This window comes from Salmo salar, chromosome ssa16, assembly GCF_905237065.1.
Source record: "Salmo salar chromosome ssa16, Ssal_v3.1, whole genome shotgun sequence".
Lineage (NCBI taxonomy): Eukaryota > Metazoa > Chordata > Actinopteri > Salmoniformes > Salmonidae > Salmo > Salmo salar.
Window position 1 is genome coordinate 18,593,720 of NC_059457.1, and position 18,057 is coordinate 18,611,776.

The 18,057-nt window shown below is 45.6% G+C and overlaps 1 protein-coding gene across 1 annotated transcript in view; it reads right to left on the reverse strand.

Moving 5' to 3' along the window:
• Positions 1–11,894, reverse strand: part of LOC106573321 (ammonium transporter Rh type C 1) — a 28,371-nt gene extending 16,477 nt beyond the window's left edge. The window contains exons 1-2 of the mRNA XM_014148275.2: positions 11,600–11,894; positions 3,060–3,252 (exon numbers count right to left, since the gene is read on the reverse strand). Of these exons, the coding sequence (XP_014003750.1) occupies positions 3,060–3,252; positions 11,600–11,822 (416 nt within the window). The 5' untranslated portion in view covers positions 11,823–11,894. The remainder of the gene's footprint in view (positions 1–3,059; positions 3,253–11,599) is intronic.
• Between the last annotated feature and the right edge of the window lie 6,163 nt (positions 11,895–18,057).

Genomic DNA, 18,057 nt, shown 5'->3' on the forward strand with positions numbered 1-18,057 from the left:
GCTTATAGAGACATACCCCAAGAGACTTGCAGCTGTAATTTCTGCAAAAGGTGGCTCTACAAAGTATTGACTTTGGGGGGTGAATAGTTATGCAAGTTTTCTGTTTAATTTGTTTTATTTCTTGTTTGTTTCACAATAAAAAATATTTTGCATCTTCAAAGTGATAGGCATGTTGTGTAAATCAAATGATACAAACCCCCCAAAAAATCCAATTTAATTCCAGGTTGTAAGGCAACAAAATAGGAAAAATGCTAAGGGGGTGAATACTTTCGCAAGCCACTGTACCCTCAGCTGATCAATTCCAGGAGATCAGTACATTGCACCTAACATCTTTTCTTCTCTTCCCAGCTACAAGATATATGTGTTGTCACTATTGATATTGTCCTGCGCTGTGCTGTCCAAAATAGGAAAATCAGAAAAACTGTTGTCAAAACATTTTCGTTTACAAAAGCAAATAACTGAAATAATCAAACAATATCTCTGATTATGCGTTTCTGTAGGATGGAGTTCCTTTGGCTGATCCTGACACTCTGCACCCTGGTCAAAACCAACCCAGCAGACATAATCACGATCGTTCTCCGCGATGATTCAGGACTCCTTCTAACTAACTGCTGAGTACACACACAAAGGGTGTATGTTCCTCCTAGATGCAGAGAACGTGTACCACCAACACATTCCAGCTGCGGCGCATTTGAATTGGCCCGGGATTGAACCACCCAGGCAGTTAAGCATGCCCAGCTAGACACTGCCCATAAGTTCACAGTCACCCAGTCAGAACTAGCAGAGCCCAGGCGAGAAAAACGATTCATCGGGGCGCTACTCTCGATAGGTGCAGCCGTAGGGTCGCTATTTGCCCTAGGTACCACTGCCGTCAACGCAGTCAGTCTAGCCACACTGAAGAGAAATGTTAGGGAGATTACTGAAGAGATGCCACTTATCCAGCAACAGATGAAAGGCACTCAGGTTGCAACATGTGGGAAAGTCTCTCCAGGACACTATTCTGGTGGTAAACACATGCTACTCTCCTGAACAAAACCCTCCTGTCTGTAGGAAAGCTAGTAGAGGTCATGAACCATGATTTTGCCCATGTCCAATTGGTTCGATTGTTATTGGAGGATTTCCTCTGTGAAGTTAGCTCTTCTACGGACCACTTGGCCAAGAATAGAATCCCTTCATATCTAGTGCCCCTTTCAATGGACCTCAGCTACTACAAACACGGTAAGGCTGTTACAGTCACATTTGCCCTATAATCTGGGGTCGACAATCCCAATACACATTGATGTTGATCGTAATGAAGTGGGATTTTTACTGACGCTGCCGGTTGTTTCCACTACTGCTTTCATTCCTACACTGGAGCCCTGAGCTACATGGCTGACTGTACTAAGAAGACCCCCTTTCAGAACAAGGGCGAGGAAACAGACCACTAAGAGAAAGGACACTGACATCGTGTGGACAATCAGAGAGTTACACTCGGTAACGACAGAGGTGCCGCCATCAGAGGAGAAGGAGGAACTCGGTCCACGAGGAGATACCCCATCGGAGACCTTCGACATGTAATTACATCATTATATTCTGACCCATAAGAGCGGCAGTTTGGGGCAAGTTAGGGTTAAACTAAGAATAGTTTCCAAATGTACCCAAGTGTGTTCTTCTCTCGCGCACTCTCTCTCTTTTGAAATCCTCATTTTGTGTAACACGGGTCATATTATGTTGGCCCGCTTGGGACCTTTTTCATTGTACTAAGTTCTAATCAATAGCCTAGACTGTGTGTTAGTGTATGTGTATATTATTTTATCATTTTAGCTTGTTAGTAAATAAATAATCAACTCAATTGGTGTGGCACGGACTTATTTAGTTGGACTCGGGTTTGTGCAGATTCCCGGATTATGAGACGTTCAGGATGTGACTGTAGAGGAAATTAAATAATTAGCGACTGTTGTAAAATCGATATTCTGATATTCTTTGACTTAATTTGGGAAATAAAAACTCAATGAAACCAAACTTTCCCATGGTGCCCCAGGTTACTGAGTTAATAATTACCTGATTCATTTAATCACGTAATTATAAACAGTTAATCATTTGATGAACAGCAGTCACCACATTAATCAATACAACATCACGACAGTGCTTCTATAAAGTATTTACTCAGGGGTGTGAATGCTTATGTCAATGAGATATTTCTGCATCTCATTTTCAATAAATTTGCAAACATTTCTAAAAAAACATGTTTTCACTTTGTCATTATGGGGTATTGTGTGTAGATTGGTGAGAAAAATAAATCAATTTCATCCATTTTGAATTCAGGCTGTAACACAACAAAATATGGAATAAGTCAATGGGTGTGAAAACTTTCTGAAGACACTGTATGATTGATTTTCACACACAGACTGGTCCCACCACTTCTCCTCCGTCTTTAGGACAGCTGTTTTTAGTCAAGACTTTCGTGTTTTTAACATAAAATGTTTTTGTTGTACGGTATGTATGTTTATAGTTTTGTTTAATGTTGTGTTAGTGTATGTAAGTTGTTTTGTCTGAAACGTTGTTCCCCTGCTGCTATTGGACCAGATCTCTCTTGGAAAAGAGATGTTATCTCAATGAGAAAAACCTGTATAAATAAAGGTCAAATATATATATATATATTTTAAATAGGCTCTTTCTGGCACTCACACACATGATCCTTTTCCATAAACATATGTTATTCTATAGATTGATTTCAATGACGTAGGTATAAGTTCTACATGACTGACTCATTCACATATGGCTCATTCATGCAAAAGTTATACATACTATAGTCAGTGAATGGTCAGCCAGAAGAGCTCTATACATTGATGTTGAATGTAGTGAGTTTGTTAAAAAAATGATATAAATCCATACAATATTCACTGTTGTCTTTCCAAGTGACCACTGCACTGAAAAAAGGGATGCTTTAACTAGGTTTATATAACTATTTTTAAACCCACATCACTTTCACCTATCAAATCCGATACTAGTCTTCACTGATCTCAATAGACCAAGAAAACTAGTTTAACACTGTTAGACCAAAGCCGTCAAACTTTAACCTCTCCATGCTGATCTTGATCTTTCCGTCCATGGGGTCCAGAGATTGGAACCAGCCCTGCATCAGCAGCGCCCACTGAAGGCCGAAGGCGGCGATGAGGAAGTTGAAGCCCACGGCGCTAAAGCTGTAGCGCTTCAGGAAGGTCATGAGGAAACCGAAGCCCACAAAGATCATCACATGGACGTCCTGGAAACCTGAGGGAGATAGAGGGGGGGGGTGAAGGAGAGAGGTAGAAAGGAGTAAGAAGTGCAGATCAATACTGTCATGGAAATGAGAGGGTCAGTTGGGGTCAGTTCCATATCAATCAAAGTTCAACCAAGGCGATAAATGGAATTGGAGCTGGAAATGACTGATGTGTCTTTGATCAAACATAGCCATCCTCTGATTAAATCAAACTATATTGACAAAATGTCTGATGAATACATTTACGCTGCCTGGAACTATTTCAGAAAAATATGTACAACCTGCCCATTATCTGACCCACAGCCATAATCTGGTGGTGATGGATGTAGGTACATGGTTATCCTCTTCTATCACAATACCGAGCAGAAGACGGGACCTTTTTTGCATGTGTATCTCCATTGCAAACACTGAAATTGAAGTAGCTAAAGTAGTGCAGGTGATTGTGATCAAATGCTTTCATCAGTGTTAATCTGCTCTGCCTCTACAGGATTGAGACTCCCGCCAGTCTGGGCCAACACAACAGTCTGTCTGGGCCCCTAAGTGTTTTTTACATGGCAACAAATAGTCCTGCCAGTACATTCATGGCTCATGTCCGCAAACAAGTTTAATTGATCAGGGTATTGGATGTAAAAAAATTAAAAGACACATCCTTATAGTCATAATGTCTGTCAGGTCCTGAAGGTACATACTGGTAAATAACACTAAAAACGGTTGTCCTGATTAAAGAAGCAATAATACTGTCCTTCTTTAGACTAGTTGAGAATCTGGAGCATCAGCATTTGTGTGTTTGATTACAGGCTCAAAATGGCCAGAAACAAAGAACTTTCTTCTGAAACTCGTCAGTCTATTCTTGTTTTGAGAAATGAAGGCTATTCCATATGAGAAATTGCCAAGAAACTGAAGATCTGCTACAACTCTGTGTACTACTCCCTCCACAGAACAGCACAAACTGGCTCTAACAAGAATAGAAAGAGGAGTGGGAGGCCCTGGTGCACAACTGAGCAAGAGGACAAGTACATTAGAGTGTCTAGTTTGAGAAACAGATGCCTTACAAGTCCTCAGCTGGCAGCTTCATTAAATAGTACCGGCAAAACACCAGTCTCAACGTCAACAGTGAAGAGGCGACTCCGGGATGCTGGCCTTCTAGGCAGAGTTGCAAAGAAAAAGCCATATCTCAGACTGGCCAATAAAAATAAAAGATTAAGATGGGCAAAAGAACACAGACTCTGTCCATAAAAACATGTTTTATATTTTTTTTAAAGGAAATTGTGACATCTGGTTTGCTACATATAAGGAATTTGATGTATAGCGTTTACTTTAACTTTTAACTTTTACTCAAGTATGTCAATTGAGTACTTTTTCCACCACTGTACTTAAGTACATTTAAAACCAGATACTTTTAGCCTTTTACTCAAGTAGTATTTTACTGGGGGATAACTCAATATACTTTCAAGTGACTAAAACCAAAACGAAACTGTAAATGGACCTCCATTCACACAGTTGCTGGACCATGTCCAGACAGTCAGGGGGATTGTACAACTGAAGTCCTTTACTGAAATGTGTCTTCCGCATTTAACCCAACTACTCAAAGAGGTGCAGGGGGCTGCCTTAATCGACATCCATGTCTTCGGCAACCGGGGAATACTGGGTTAACTGCCTTTCTGGTTCAGGCAGTGAATGAAAGATTTTTACCTTGTCAGCTCAGGGATTCGATCCAGCAACCTTTCGGTTACTGGTCCAACAATCTAACCTCTAGGCTACCTGCCGCCCGGAGGCTGGCGCGCTTGCGTTAGATTCAACTTTGAGATTTTATCGGTTTAATTCCGATTTTTATAATTAACCACATGGCAATGATTTTGAGAAACGAAAAACGTATTATTGAAATGAAACTGTTCCACAAAAATGTACATATGAAAAGCATAACTGGCATGCAGACGGTAGGATAAATTGGGAACTTCCCCAAACTTGAAACTCACGTGCCGCCTATGCCTTTACTATAACATATTGTAATGACCCGGCTGGGTCATAAAGGAAAAAGAGACGGACTCTAGGTGTGCAGGTCAGAACACAGGTTTATTCCTAAACTGGGCTATTGTTCAGGCCACAGCCCACGCCGCTAAATGCCGAATGTACACAACTATACCAAGTCTAATTAATGTTTACTCCCATAGGAACAGATCAAGGCCCCGAACAGAAAGAGAGAGAAGATGAGACAGTAATCCCTATTTATAATTTCCAAATCCCGCGGGATTACCCATCATACCCCCCCAGCCTTTCCCTCTGTCCTGACATATTTAACCCCTGCTAGTAGCCATGAGAACCATAACACACCCACAAACACAGAACACAGTACCGGGTCGTTACATAACCCCCCCTTTCTAAACCCTAGCCCCTAGGGTTACACAACAAAATCCTTAAAACGACCCGGAGGTCGCATCAGTCTCTTGGGCCTCCCCGTGGCTCTCACCGGTGAACCCCCAGAACACTCATCTCCCCCAATGTCATTTCCAGCGCCCTCCGAAGAAGCAGCCCCCATCCCAGGCTCAGGTTGCGCTAGAGTCTCCTCGTTAGACTGTTCCCGTGGGCTCACATCAGAGACCTCACTCCCATTTCCTACCGTTTTCCTCCCTCTGTAGGGTGCCAATCGGTCCCGGTGGACCACCACCTTCCTGCTCCGTGGGGGACCTCCACCCGGTACGTCACCTCCCCCACTCTCTCTATCACCAGACACGGCCCCACCCATGCACTGTCCAGCTTTGGGCACCGCCCCTTCTTGCGCGTGGGGTTGTGAAGCCACACACATTCTCCCGCTCCAAAGTGCCTCCCCCTAGCGCGCGAGTCGTAGTGGCGCTTTTGGCGCACCCCTGCGTTCTCGAGTTGCTCTCTTGCGAAGGTGTGAGCCGCTTCTAACCGGTTCTGCAGACGACACACATAGTTCGGGCCAGGCAAAACCCCGTCGTCATTATCAGGAGGGTGGCCAAACGTCAGTTCGGCTGGGGTGCGCAACTCACGACCTAACATTAGTAGCGCTGGGGAGCACGCAGTCGATTCTTGAACAGCCGACCTACATGCCATAAGAATAAACGGTAAGTGGGTGTCCCAATCTCTCTGGTGTTTTGAGGTAACGATGGCCAGCTGCTGTGCTAACGTTCTGTTAAATCTTTCCACCAGCCCATCACTCTGGGGGTGAAGCGGAGTAGTGCGCGTCTTCTCCGCGCCTAACCGTCTACACAACTCTGAGAACAACCGTGACTCGAAGTTTCTCCCCTGGTCGCTGTGAATAGACTGTGGCACCCTAAACCGACTGATTATTCCCCCCACCAACGCATCAGCTACTGTCTCTGCCTCCTGGTCTGGGAGAGCGTAAGCCTCCGGCCACTTGGTGAAGTAGTCCATAGCGGTTAGAATCCACCTGTTACCTCTGTCTGTGGTTGGAAACGGCCCCACTATGTCTACCCCCAGTCTCTCCATGGGCGCCCCTACTGGGAATTGTTGTAGGAGGGCGTGTGACTGACCTGGAGGTCCTTTTTTAGCAGCACACTCGTCGCACTGCCTACAAAAGTCCTCAACATCCCTCCTGTGCCTGGCCCAATAGAAGCCTTTACGCATGCGCTTTAACATTTTGGAGACCCCAAAATGCCCTGCGCCAACTCCCCCATGAAGCTGCTGTAACACGCTCCCCTGCAGCCTTTTGGGCACCACTACCTGCCACGTAATTTCTCCAGTCGCTGGCTTTTTCCACCCCCTCTGGAGCACTCACTCAGCCACTCTAAGGACTGTGAATTTAGCCCACAGTCCCTTGGTGACTGGTGATAGAGGGGCTACTTCCCCCACGGCGGTCGTCTTCTCTCTTCCACCCACCGCAGCACAGGACGCAGCTCTGCGTCCTCCTCCTGGCGACGCCTCCACTCCCCAACGTCCACAGCCTCAAGCTCCCGGCACTCTGTCACACTCAGCTGACTCACCGTGGCGGTGACTCCCTCCTCCCTGCACAGTTCTCTCTCTCGCTCCACCCGTTTGGCGCAGTACCCACAGCCATCCTCAGCACACGGGCGGCGGGACAAGGCGTCTGCATTGCTGTGGCGAAGGCCGGCTCTGTGTTCCACCTGGAAGTCGTAGGGTTGCAGCTCCTCCAGCCAGCGGGCAATCTGACCCTCTGGCTCCTTGAAGGAGAGAAGCCACTGCAGGGCGGAGTGATCCGTCCGGACCACAAACGGCAGGCCCCCCAGGCAGTACTTGAAATGGCGTACTGCTGCCACGACAGCCAGAAGCTCTCTCCTTGTCACGCAGTAGCGTTTTTCAGCCTTATCAAAAGTCCTGCTGTAATAAGCTACTACGTGTTCCCCATCAGGACCACGCTGAGCCAGCACAGCCCCCAAACCCTCATTGCTTGCGTCGGTGTCCAGGATGAACGGACGGTTCGGGTCTGGTGAGGCCAGGACAGGGGCCTCCATCAGGGCACGTTTGAGAGCCTCAAACGCCCGCTGGTGCTCTTCGGTCCACTGAAAAACAGTGTCCTCCTTGAGAAGGTGGTTCAACGGAGCCGCTACCCCCGCAAACCCCTTCACAAACCTACGATAGTAGGATGCCAGCCCCAGGAAGCTCTTAACCTCTTTTTTCCCCCTGGAACTGGCCACCCCCTCACAGCCTCTACTTTGTCTGGCATCGTGCTGATGCCCTCACCACCCAGCTGATGCCCCAGGAACGCCACCTCCCTTTGCATGAAATGGCACTTTCCCGGATGTAATTTTAGCCCCGCCCCGAGATCCTCTCTAACACTCGCCTAAGTGCCCCCAGTGCCCCCTCAAACGATGTGCCGTGCACCAATATGTCGTCTAGGTACACAACACACTCGTCTCTCGGAACCCCCGCCAGCACTCTGTCCATGAGCCTCTCAAAGGTGGCAGGAGCATTACAGAGCCCGAAGCACAGCACCTTGAACTGCCAATGGCCCCTATCTGTGGAGAAGGCCGTTTTTCACGTGCCCCTGGCGAGAGGGGCACCTGCCAGTAGCCACTGCGCAGATCAAGGGAGGAGAACCACGAGGACCCTCTCACGTGGTCTAGCGACTCATCAATCCTCGGTAGGGGATAAGAGTCTTTAGTGGTGACAGAATTTAGGCCCCTGTAGTCAACACAAAACCTAAGTTTACCCCCTTTCTTAGGCACCATGACGACCGGCGCGGACCATGGGCTATCTGATGGCTCAATGAAATCAGCCCGCAACATGTCAACAATAGCTGTGTCTGCTGCTTCCCTCCTGGCAAGGGGAATACGACGGGGCCGAATTTTAATGGGTCGGGCGTCCCCAGTGTCTATTTCGTGCTGAACTAGGTGCGTTTGTCCTACCTCATCTTCCCCCAAGCGAAGCTATCTTTAAAGTCCAACAGCAGCTGCTTTAACTGTCTCTGTTGTCTGTCATCCAGACCCTGACAGTTCTTCAGCCACACAGCCTCGACGGCGTCGATAGCTTCCTCCTTCCCCCGTCGGGCTGATGGGGTGAAGGAGCCAGTGTGTTTTGGGCTACTGAGCTGCCTGTGCTTGCACCATGATGGGGAGTGAAGGCCGTCGCCGCCGGAGACAGCTGCTGGAATGGCACAACGACCAAGGGAGCAGCCGGGATGACCGGTGGAGTTTCTGCAAGCTTGGAGGAAGACGGAGGGACAGCCCTGCCCCCAGCTGGCTCTCCCGAAGGCGACATTCCCACTGTGGGCCCCCCGACAGCCTCAAAGTGCCCGACGCTAAGTCCAACTGAGCCCCACAGTTTTTCAAAAAGTCCATTCCCAGTATACAGGGGTCCTGCACCGCTGCTACCCACGCCAGACACCCCACAGTTCTCCCCCCACAGTCACAGATAGCTGACACTTCCCCTAACATGGGGGCTAGCTCCCCCGTGACAGTCCGTAGCTGGACAAGGGTCGGCTCCACCCGCACCCCAACAGGTAGTATGTCTGGTCTCACCAGGGTTACTGTAGAGCCCGTGTCGACCAGGGCCAAACATTCCACCCCCTCTACCTTGACGATGACATTGCAGAAGTCCCCAACGGTGGTACGTCCCACCACAACTACCGGACTAGGAAACACGGCGGCAGCTACACCCTGGGGGAGCAGGTCCCCACCCTCTTGTCTGCGCTGCTGGGTACCTCTTTTGCTTACAGTGGGTTTGGGGCGGGGGGTGGGTCCGCGCTGCCCCCCTGCGCGAGAACCCGCCGTCGTTTCCCTGGTGACGGAGGAATCTGCCACACTCCCGCTGAATGTGGCCAGGCTGGCCACAACCCCAGCAGACAATAGGAGTTGAGCTGACACTGCGACGCTGCCTGGAGCCCCTCTCCATGACAAGCGAAGCAGTCTTGACTAGCCCGCCCAACTCGTCCACCCACTCTGGTTTCGTGACCCCTGGCACCCCAGCCACCACTGCTCTCACCTCTGGTTGACTGGCGACTTCCACTCCCACTCCCTCACCCCAGATCAGCTCCCTCTTCCTAGCTATCTCCACTGCAGCCCGCAGAGATGGTGGGTCCGCCATCTGAACATGCTTACCCAGTTCGGTGGAAGAGAGCGCTCTAATAAAACTGTCCCGTGCCAGCTCGTCTTGCACCCCAATCGGCATAGTTGCATAAGCCCGCCTGGTCAGGCTCAGAATACCACTTGCCAACGCCTTTAATGATTCCCCCTGAAGTCTCTTTTTGTTACTCAGTTCAATCCGCAGCATGTTGGGCTGCGCGTCGCTGCCGAAACGACCCCCCAATGCCTCCACTAGCGCACCGTAGTCGCCCCTCTCGTCCGGGGCTAGCGTTAACAGGCATTCCGACGCCTCCTCTGTCAGGCTCAGGGCAAGCTGTAACGCTTTCGTCTCGTCAGACCACCTCCCGGCTCTAGCCAACAACTCGAATTGAGTGAAAAAAACTTCCCATTTACCTTGTCCATTGAACTTTGGCAGTTTAGCCGCTACCATGGCTAATGGCAATAGGCCGCTGCCATCTCTGTTTACATAAGCAGGCCCCGCCATTTCCGCACCTGGTGACGTCGATATCCCCGTCGCCGTGACGTCTGCTCTCGAGCGGCGTGAAGGAAAACCCGCCAGTTCTGCCATCTTGCTGACTGACAATTTAACTCCCGCCATGTGGCCCTCCAGTTCTTCCACGGCAGTCGCCGCCCGACCCTCCCGACCGGGTACCCCCGAGCCCACAACGGACACATTGTCCGACTCTTCCTTAATTTTCCGCCTCGCCCCAAGCATCATGACCGTAGATGCGAGTCACGCTAAAGCTAACCCAGCCTATACTAAACAGCTAACTCGCCTAGTCTTGGTCCCGTAGTTCGAAAGCACTTCTGACACCAATGTAATGACCCGGCTGGGTCATAAAGGAAAAAGAGACGGACTCTAGGTGTGCAGGTCAGAACACAGGTTTATTCCTAAACTGGGCTATTGTTCAGGCCACAGCCCACGCCGCTAAATGCCAAATGTACACAACTATACCAAGTCTAATTAATGTTTACTCCCATAGGAACAGATCAAGGCCCCGAACAGAAAGAGAGAGAAGATGAGACAGTAATCCCTATTTATCATTTCCAAATCCCGCGGGATTACCCATCATACCCCCCCAGCCTTTCCCTCTGTCCTGACATATTTAACCCCTGCTAGTAGCCATGAGAACCATAACACACCCACAAACACAGAACACAATACCGGGTCGTTACAATATATTTAAAAAATATGTGCAACATAGTAGGTCCAGTGAAAAAAAAGTGCCCCCCTATGGAAATCAAATACCCATCCAACTGATTCGTTCTGACGCCAGCCTGAATAGTAGGTGTCATCACCTTAAAATGACATGTTATTTCTGAACAAATTAAATGTAAAGTTGAATTTAATAATTGTATGCATTGCTCAACTATTTAATTGTACATTCAAGTTCAGGTCATTGTAGTAGAGATTTGGAATTGGGCAGCATGAGGCTGGCTATATCACAACCGGCTGTGGTTGGGTGTCCCATAGGACGCGCACAATTGGCCCAACATCGTTAGGGTTTGACCGGGGTAGACCGGTATTGTAAATATGAATTTGTTCTTAACTGACGTGCCTGGTTAAATAAAATACTAGGCTATGCGTTTACATTTTTTTTATTAACATGACAATAAAAAGTGATCCTTTTGTAGAGGAAAAGGACAACCCTAATGACCAACGTTTCTGAATAAAACGACCAAATTGGCAAAGATTTGTTTGGAATATATATTACTATTTTATTTCACACCTGGTTGGTGTTTAAATAAAATGTAAATAAAAAAACATTTTAAAAAGAAAACATAGCTTACCGAAATGTAAAAGCAACCGAGCATATTATTTTGGGTCACTTACTTGGGTATCTGAAATAGAAGTCGTTCTCAATGTCACTGGAAATGTTTCGAAATTTTCTATACTCTGTCCAATGTGCGTCGGATTCTTGGTCATAACGGATAAAAATGCCGAATAAGATGATCATGGCAATTTGCCATACGAAACACACTGCTGGAAGACTAATTCGGACATTGGTATTTTTCGGCCGGTCACAGCACTGCCTAAAGCTTTGTCTACAACCCATTCTGGTATCGCCACAATAGTCCAGTTGCCTTGGTGCCTTATGGATAAAGACGGGCAAATATGTTGTACAGTAGCCTAGTGTGTAAGCGATAATGACAGCAGTTCTAGGGGGCCCTCATAATCTCAGATGTGTGAGCAGGGAGGAGGGCGGAGAGGGTGTTGGCGGAGGTGTGTCCGCTTGGAGTCCACATCTCCGCGCCTCTCGAGGTAAACATGAACTTCATTTTTTCTCACGTAGTGTCTTTTCAGGACACCCAAAAAATAATCCAGAAAATGTATACATACTAAGATTCCTGTCCCAGTCTCCTCTCCTACATAATCACGAAGAAAAAGATTAGACAGTTATGTAGAATAGAATAAAATAGAATAGAATAGGGTCCACTGCACACCTTATGTTTCCCCCTTGCCCCTGGATGACCAGGTAATATTTGTTTGCTGTCATTAAATTTACGGGGAAGGTGGAGGCAATGACAGCGGGGCAGTCAGACAGTCAATTTTGTATTTACATTTGGTTGAGTTGTTAACTAATGTGAATTCAACCTGAAATCAACAAAACATTTCACAATTTCATTGGATTTCGGGTTAAAATTTACGTGAAAAAAATAAGAAATTCCCAGTTTTCCACATTGATTCAAAGTCATCACATTGAATGTTTTGGTTGAAATGAAGTGGAAACAATGTTGATTTAACCAGTTTTGAGCAAAAACAACTTCTTCCAATTGGCTCATTCATCCCCCCTCTCCCCTGTAACTATTCCCCAAGCCATTGCTGTAAATGAGAATGTGTTCTCATTCAACTGAAGTGGCAAAATAAGGTTACAAAAGAAATATATAAAAAAGTGGAATCTATGTGTAAAATACATTGGATTTCCAAAGAGTCATCAATGTAGACTGTTGTTTTGAGGGTGAAATCTCAACCACAGGAATATGTCATCATGGTAACTCAATTTCAAAATAGGCCAACCTTGTATAAAATATGTTTTTGTACCTTTAAAACAAAGTCATCTTTTCAATGTTATTTCATCTATCAAAAAACAAACAATAGGCGGTGCAGCACCTCCTACTGGAGGTGTATATGTTAAAAATTTATAGGTTGGATTCAAGTCTCCATCTCAACCACAAATACAAGTTAAAGAATAAGACTAAATCTGATAAAACTTTATTTAAAGTGGAATTTAGTTTTGCTTTTAGATGATTGAAATCATATTGATAACACAATGGAAAATCAACTAACTTTTGTCTGTCTTTTTGAGTGGGTGAATATAGGTTGTAATCTCATTGAGCAATGAGAATATTACCTCATCATCCACATTGAAATGGCGTAGTCAGACAGTCCTGAACTCCCTGAGTATAATCTTTGATTTTAAGTCTTAGCAATTACATTAGACAGCTTTAACACTGTCCACTGTGTTCAACTAATTCTTAGAAACATTTCCTTGAAACACAGAGGCATGTGTAAACTGAGAGTCAACCTCACCTCACACATTGATGAAGTGTTGGAGGAAACTGAAATGGGAGAAACGTGATCTTCACGTGGACATAAATTAGACTCTGTAATCATACGGTAGCACAGTGCTCATAGTTTAAAGAAAGAAATCCTTTGTTTCAAGCATGATTGAGCAAGCTGTAAGATTCCTCTATATGTCAAAGCCTGTCAAATATTATTGTGTCTTATATTGTATACATAGGCCTATAGGTGTTTGAAGTTGTTTGAGATTTAGGTTACATCAAGTAAATAGAGATTGTAATGTCAGCACCAACAAACAATCAACGGCACCCTTGACATGCAATCTACAGTTGAAGTCGGAAGTTTACATACACTTAGGTTGGAGTCATGAAAACTTGTTTTTCAACCACTCCACAAATGTTTTGTTAACAAACTATAGTTTTGGCAAGTCAGTTAGGACATCTACTTTGTGCATGACACAAGTAATTTTTCCAACAATTGTTTACAGACAGATTATTTCACTTATATGCTGCTTGGTCCTTTGGTAGTGGGATCTTCTGTAACGGTTGTCCAAAGGAGTAGACCAAGGTGCAGCGTGGTATGTGTTCATCTTGATATTTATTTTTAAATCAGAACACTTAAACAAAATAATAAACAAAGGTAAACGACCATCACGTCTTGCAGGCTTACCGAGCAGTACAAAATTAAGATCCCACAACTCAAGTAGGGAAAAGGGCTGCCTAAGTATGGTTCCAAATCAGAGACAACGATAGGCAGCTGCCTCTGATTGGAAACCATACCTGGCCAAAACATAGAAATATAAACCATATAATGCCCACCCCACACCCTGACCTAACAACATAGAGAAATAAACCGTCTCTCTCAGGTCAGGGCGTGACAATAATTCACTGTATCACAATTCCAGTGGGTCAGAAGTTTACATACACTAAGTTGACTGTGCCTCTAAACAGCTTGGAAAATTCCTGAAAATCATGTCATGGCTTTAGAAGCTTCTGATAGGCTAATTGACATCATTTGAGTCAATTGGAGGTGCACCTGTGGATGCATTTCAAGGCCTACCTTCAAACTCAGTGCCTCTTTGCTTGACATCATGGAAAAATCTAAAGAAATCAGCCAAGACCTCAGAAAAATTTGTAGACCTCCACAAGTCTGGTTCATCCTTGGGAGCAATTTCCAAATGCCTGAAGGTACCACGTTCATCTGTACAAACAATAGTACGGAAGTATAAACACCATGGGACCACGCAGCCGTCATACCGCTTAGGAAGGAGACGCGTTCTGTCTCCTAGACATGAACGTACTTTGGTGCGAAAAGTGAAAATCAATCCCAGAACAACAGCAAAGGATCTTGTGAAGATGCTGGAGGTATCTATATCTACAGTAAAACGAGTCCTATATCGTCATAGCCTGAAAGGCCACTCGGCAAGGAAGGAGCCACTGCTCCAAAACCGCCATAAAAAAGCCAGACTACTGTTTGCAACTGCACATGGGGACAAATATCGTACTTTTTGGAGAAATGTCCTCTTGTCTGATGAAACAAAAATAGAACTGTTTGGCCATAATTACCATCGTTATGTTTGGAGGAAAAATGGGGAGGCTTGCTAGCCGAGGAACACATTTACATTTACATTTACGTCATTTAGCAGACGCTCTTATCCAGAGCGACTTACAAATTGGTGCATTCACCTTAAGATATCCAGTGGAACAACCACTTTACAATAGTACATCTATATCTTTTTGGGGGGGGGTTAGAAGGATTACGATATCCTATCCCAGGTATTCCTTAAAGAGGTGGGGTTTCAGGTGTCTACGGAAGGTGGTGATGGACTCCGCTGTCCTGGCGTCGTGAGGGAGCTTGTTCCACCATTGGGGTGCCAGAGCAGCGAACAGTTTTTACTGGGCTGAGTGGAAACTGTGCTTCCGCAGAGGTAGGGCCAGCAGGCCAGAGGTGGATGAACGCAGTGCCCTTGTTTGGGTGTAGGGCCTGATCAGAGCCTGAAGGTACGGAGGTGCCGTTCCCCTCACAGCTCCGTAGGCAAGCACCATGGTCTTGTAGCAGATGCAAGCTTCAACTGGAAGCCAGTGGAGTGTGCGGAGGAGCGGGGTGACGTGAGAGAACTTGGGAAGGTTGAACACCAGACGGGCTGCGGCGTTCTGGATGAGTTGTAGGGGTTTAATGGCACAGGCAGGGAGCCCCGCCAACAGGGAGTTGCACTAATCCAGACGGGAGATGTCAAGTGCCTGGATTTAGACCTGCGCCGCTTCCTGTGTAAGGCAGGGTCGTACTCTGCGAATGTTGTATAGCACCATCCCAACCGTGAAGCACAGGGGTGGCAGCATCATGCTGTGGGGCTGCTTTGCTGCAGGAGGGACTGGTGCACTACACAAAATAGATGGCCTCATGAGGAAGGACAATTATGTGGATATATTGAAGAAACATTTCAAGACATCAGTCAGGAAGTTAAAGCTTGGTCACAAATGGGTCTTCCAAATGGACAATGACCCCAAGCATACTTCCAAATTTGTGGCAAAATGGATTAAGGACAACAAAGTCAAGGTATTGGAGTGGCCATCACAAAGCCCTGACCTCAATCCCATGGAAAATTTGTGGGCAGAACTGAAAAAGTGTGTGCGAGCATGGAGGCCTACAAACCTGACTCGGTTACATCAGCTCTGTCAGGAGGAATGGGCCAAAATTCAAGCAACGTATTGTGGGAAGCTTGTGGAAGGCTACCCGAAACGTTTCACCCAAGTTAAACAATTTAAAGGCAATGCGACCAAATACTAATTGAGTGTATGTAAACTTCTGACCCACTGGGAATGTGATGAAAGAAATAAAAGCTAAAATAAATCATTCTCTCTACTATTATTCTGACATTTCACATTCTTAAAATAAAGTGGTGATCCTAACTGGCCTAAGACAGGGAATTTTTACTAGGATTGAATGCCAGGAATTGTGAAAAACTGAGTTTAAATGTATTTGGCTAAGGTGTATGTAAACTTCTGACTTCAACTGTACATGTACTGTACTGTATGTAAGAAGAACACCTAAACAGTGCATTCGGAAAGTATTCAGACCCCTTGAATTTTTCCACATTTTGTTACGTTACAGCCTTATGCTAAAATGGATTAATTACATTTTTTCCCTCACCTAAAAACAGGTTTTTAGATGTTTATTTAAATTTATAAGAAATAAAAAACAGAAATACCTTATTTACATAAGTATTCAGACCCTTTGCTATGAGACTCGAAATTGAGCTCAAGTGCATCCTGTTTCCATTGATCATCCTTGAGATGTTTATACAACTTGATTGGAGTCCACCTGTGGTAAATTTAATTGATTGGACATGATTTGGAAAGCCAAGAACCTGTCTATATAAGGTCCCACAGTTGGCAGTACATGTCAGAGCAAAAACCAAGCTATGAGATTGAAAGAACTGTCTGTAGAGACCGAGACACAGATCTGGGGAAGGGTACCAAATTATTTCTGCAGCATTGAAGGTCCCCAAGAACACAGTAGCTTCCATCATTCTTAAATGGAAGAAGTTTGGAACCACCAAGACTCTTCCTAGAGCTGGCCACCCGGCCAAACTGAGCAATTGGGGGAGAAGGGCCTTGGTCAGGGAGGTGACCAAGAACCCTATGGTCACTTTGACTGAGCTCCAGAGTTCGTCTGTGGTGTCATGACGTTGCCCTGTTGGTGAGGTTTATGACCCCCCCCATAAATACCTTTCCCCCCTTTCTCTCTCTACTCTACAGAATGGGCTCTTGGAAAGCCCTTTGTTAACATAGAGAGAGTATGGTAACATCAAAAGGTTGGGAATGGACCAATCTTTCTGTAATCCAACCAGTTGAAAATATCCGTTGGTACTTAAAGAATATGATGTCAGATCAGTTGGTGTCTAGGACATGATATTTGATGATAGGACGACATAAATTGTATCTTGGAAAGTCTACACATTCTTGTGATCAGATTCACATGGAATTGTTGTGCAATTAAAATATTTAAGTGTTTAAATATGAAACTATTTGTGAAAAGATTAAATGTAATTTTAGCTTCTATATGAGATAATTGTTTTCATAAGTAAACTATGCTCGCTCAGTGGCCATGCCCAAGTGAATAGACTTTGGTTGAGAACTATGAAACGCCCTTCTCTCCCACGTGATAAAAGCCCGTTGACGAAAGTCTACCTTGTGTTCCCGATGATGTGAGGACTGATGTCCATACGTTTAAAAGGGCTAATATCAACTACAACCTAACAAAATTAACTTGTGTTCCCGACGATGTGAAGACTGGTGTCCATGCATTTAAAAGGGATAATTTCAACGTGGAGGTCACAATCGCCAAGCTGGAAGGATGAATTTCGACTACACCAGCCAGAATATAGCACGAGCTTGGTATGGCAACTTGGTATGAACTTTGAACTCTTATTCACTAAAGAAGTGATACATCCTAGACTTCGAGTTATCAGCAGCAGCTGTAAACGTACGTGGTCTAAGAAAGGACAGACAATTTCTTCAGAACAACAGGGTACTACAACGTATCTGTTCTACCACAGAAACATTCTTCAAAGGACAAGGGCGATCTCTGCTGGGCAAACCAGCCTTCCATCTTCGACCAATCTCTCAAAGCGCAGCTCAGCGTAAATATATTTCTTGCATTTTCCTTTTCCAAATGGGCGATTATTTAGAATGCATTAAATTCTGTTTTTACGATAGCATAGCTTCTCAAGGTCCAATAATGACCCAATCCTTTTGTTCCTCAGTCTT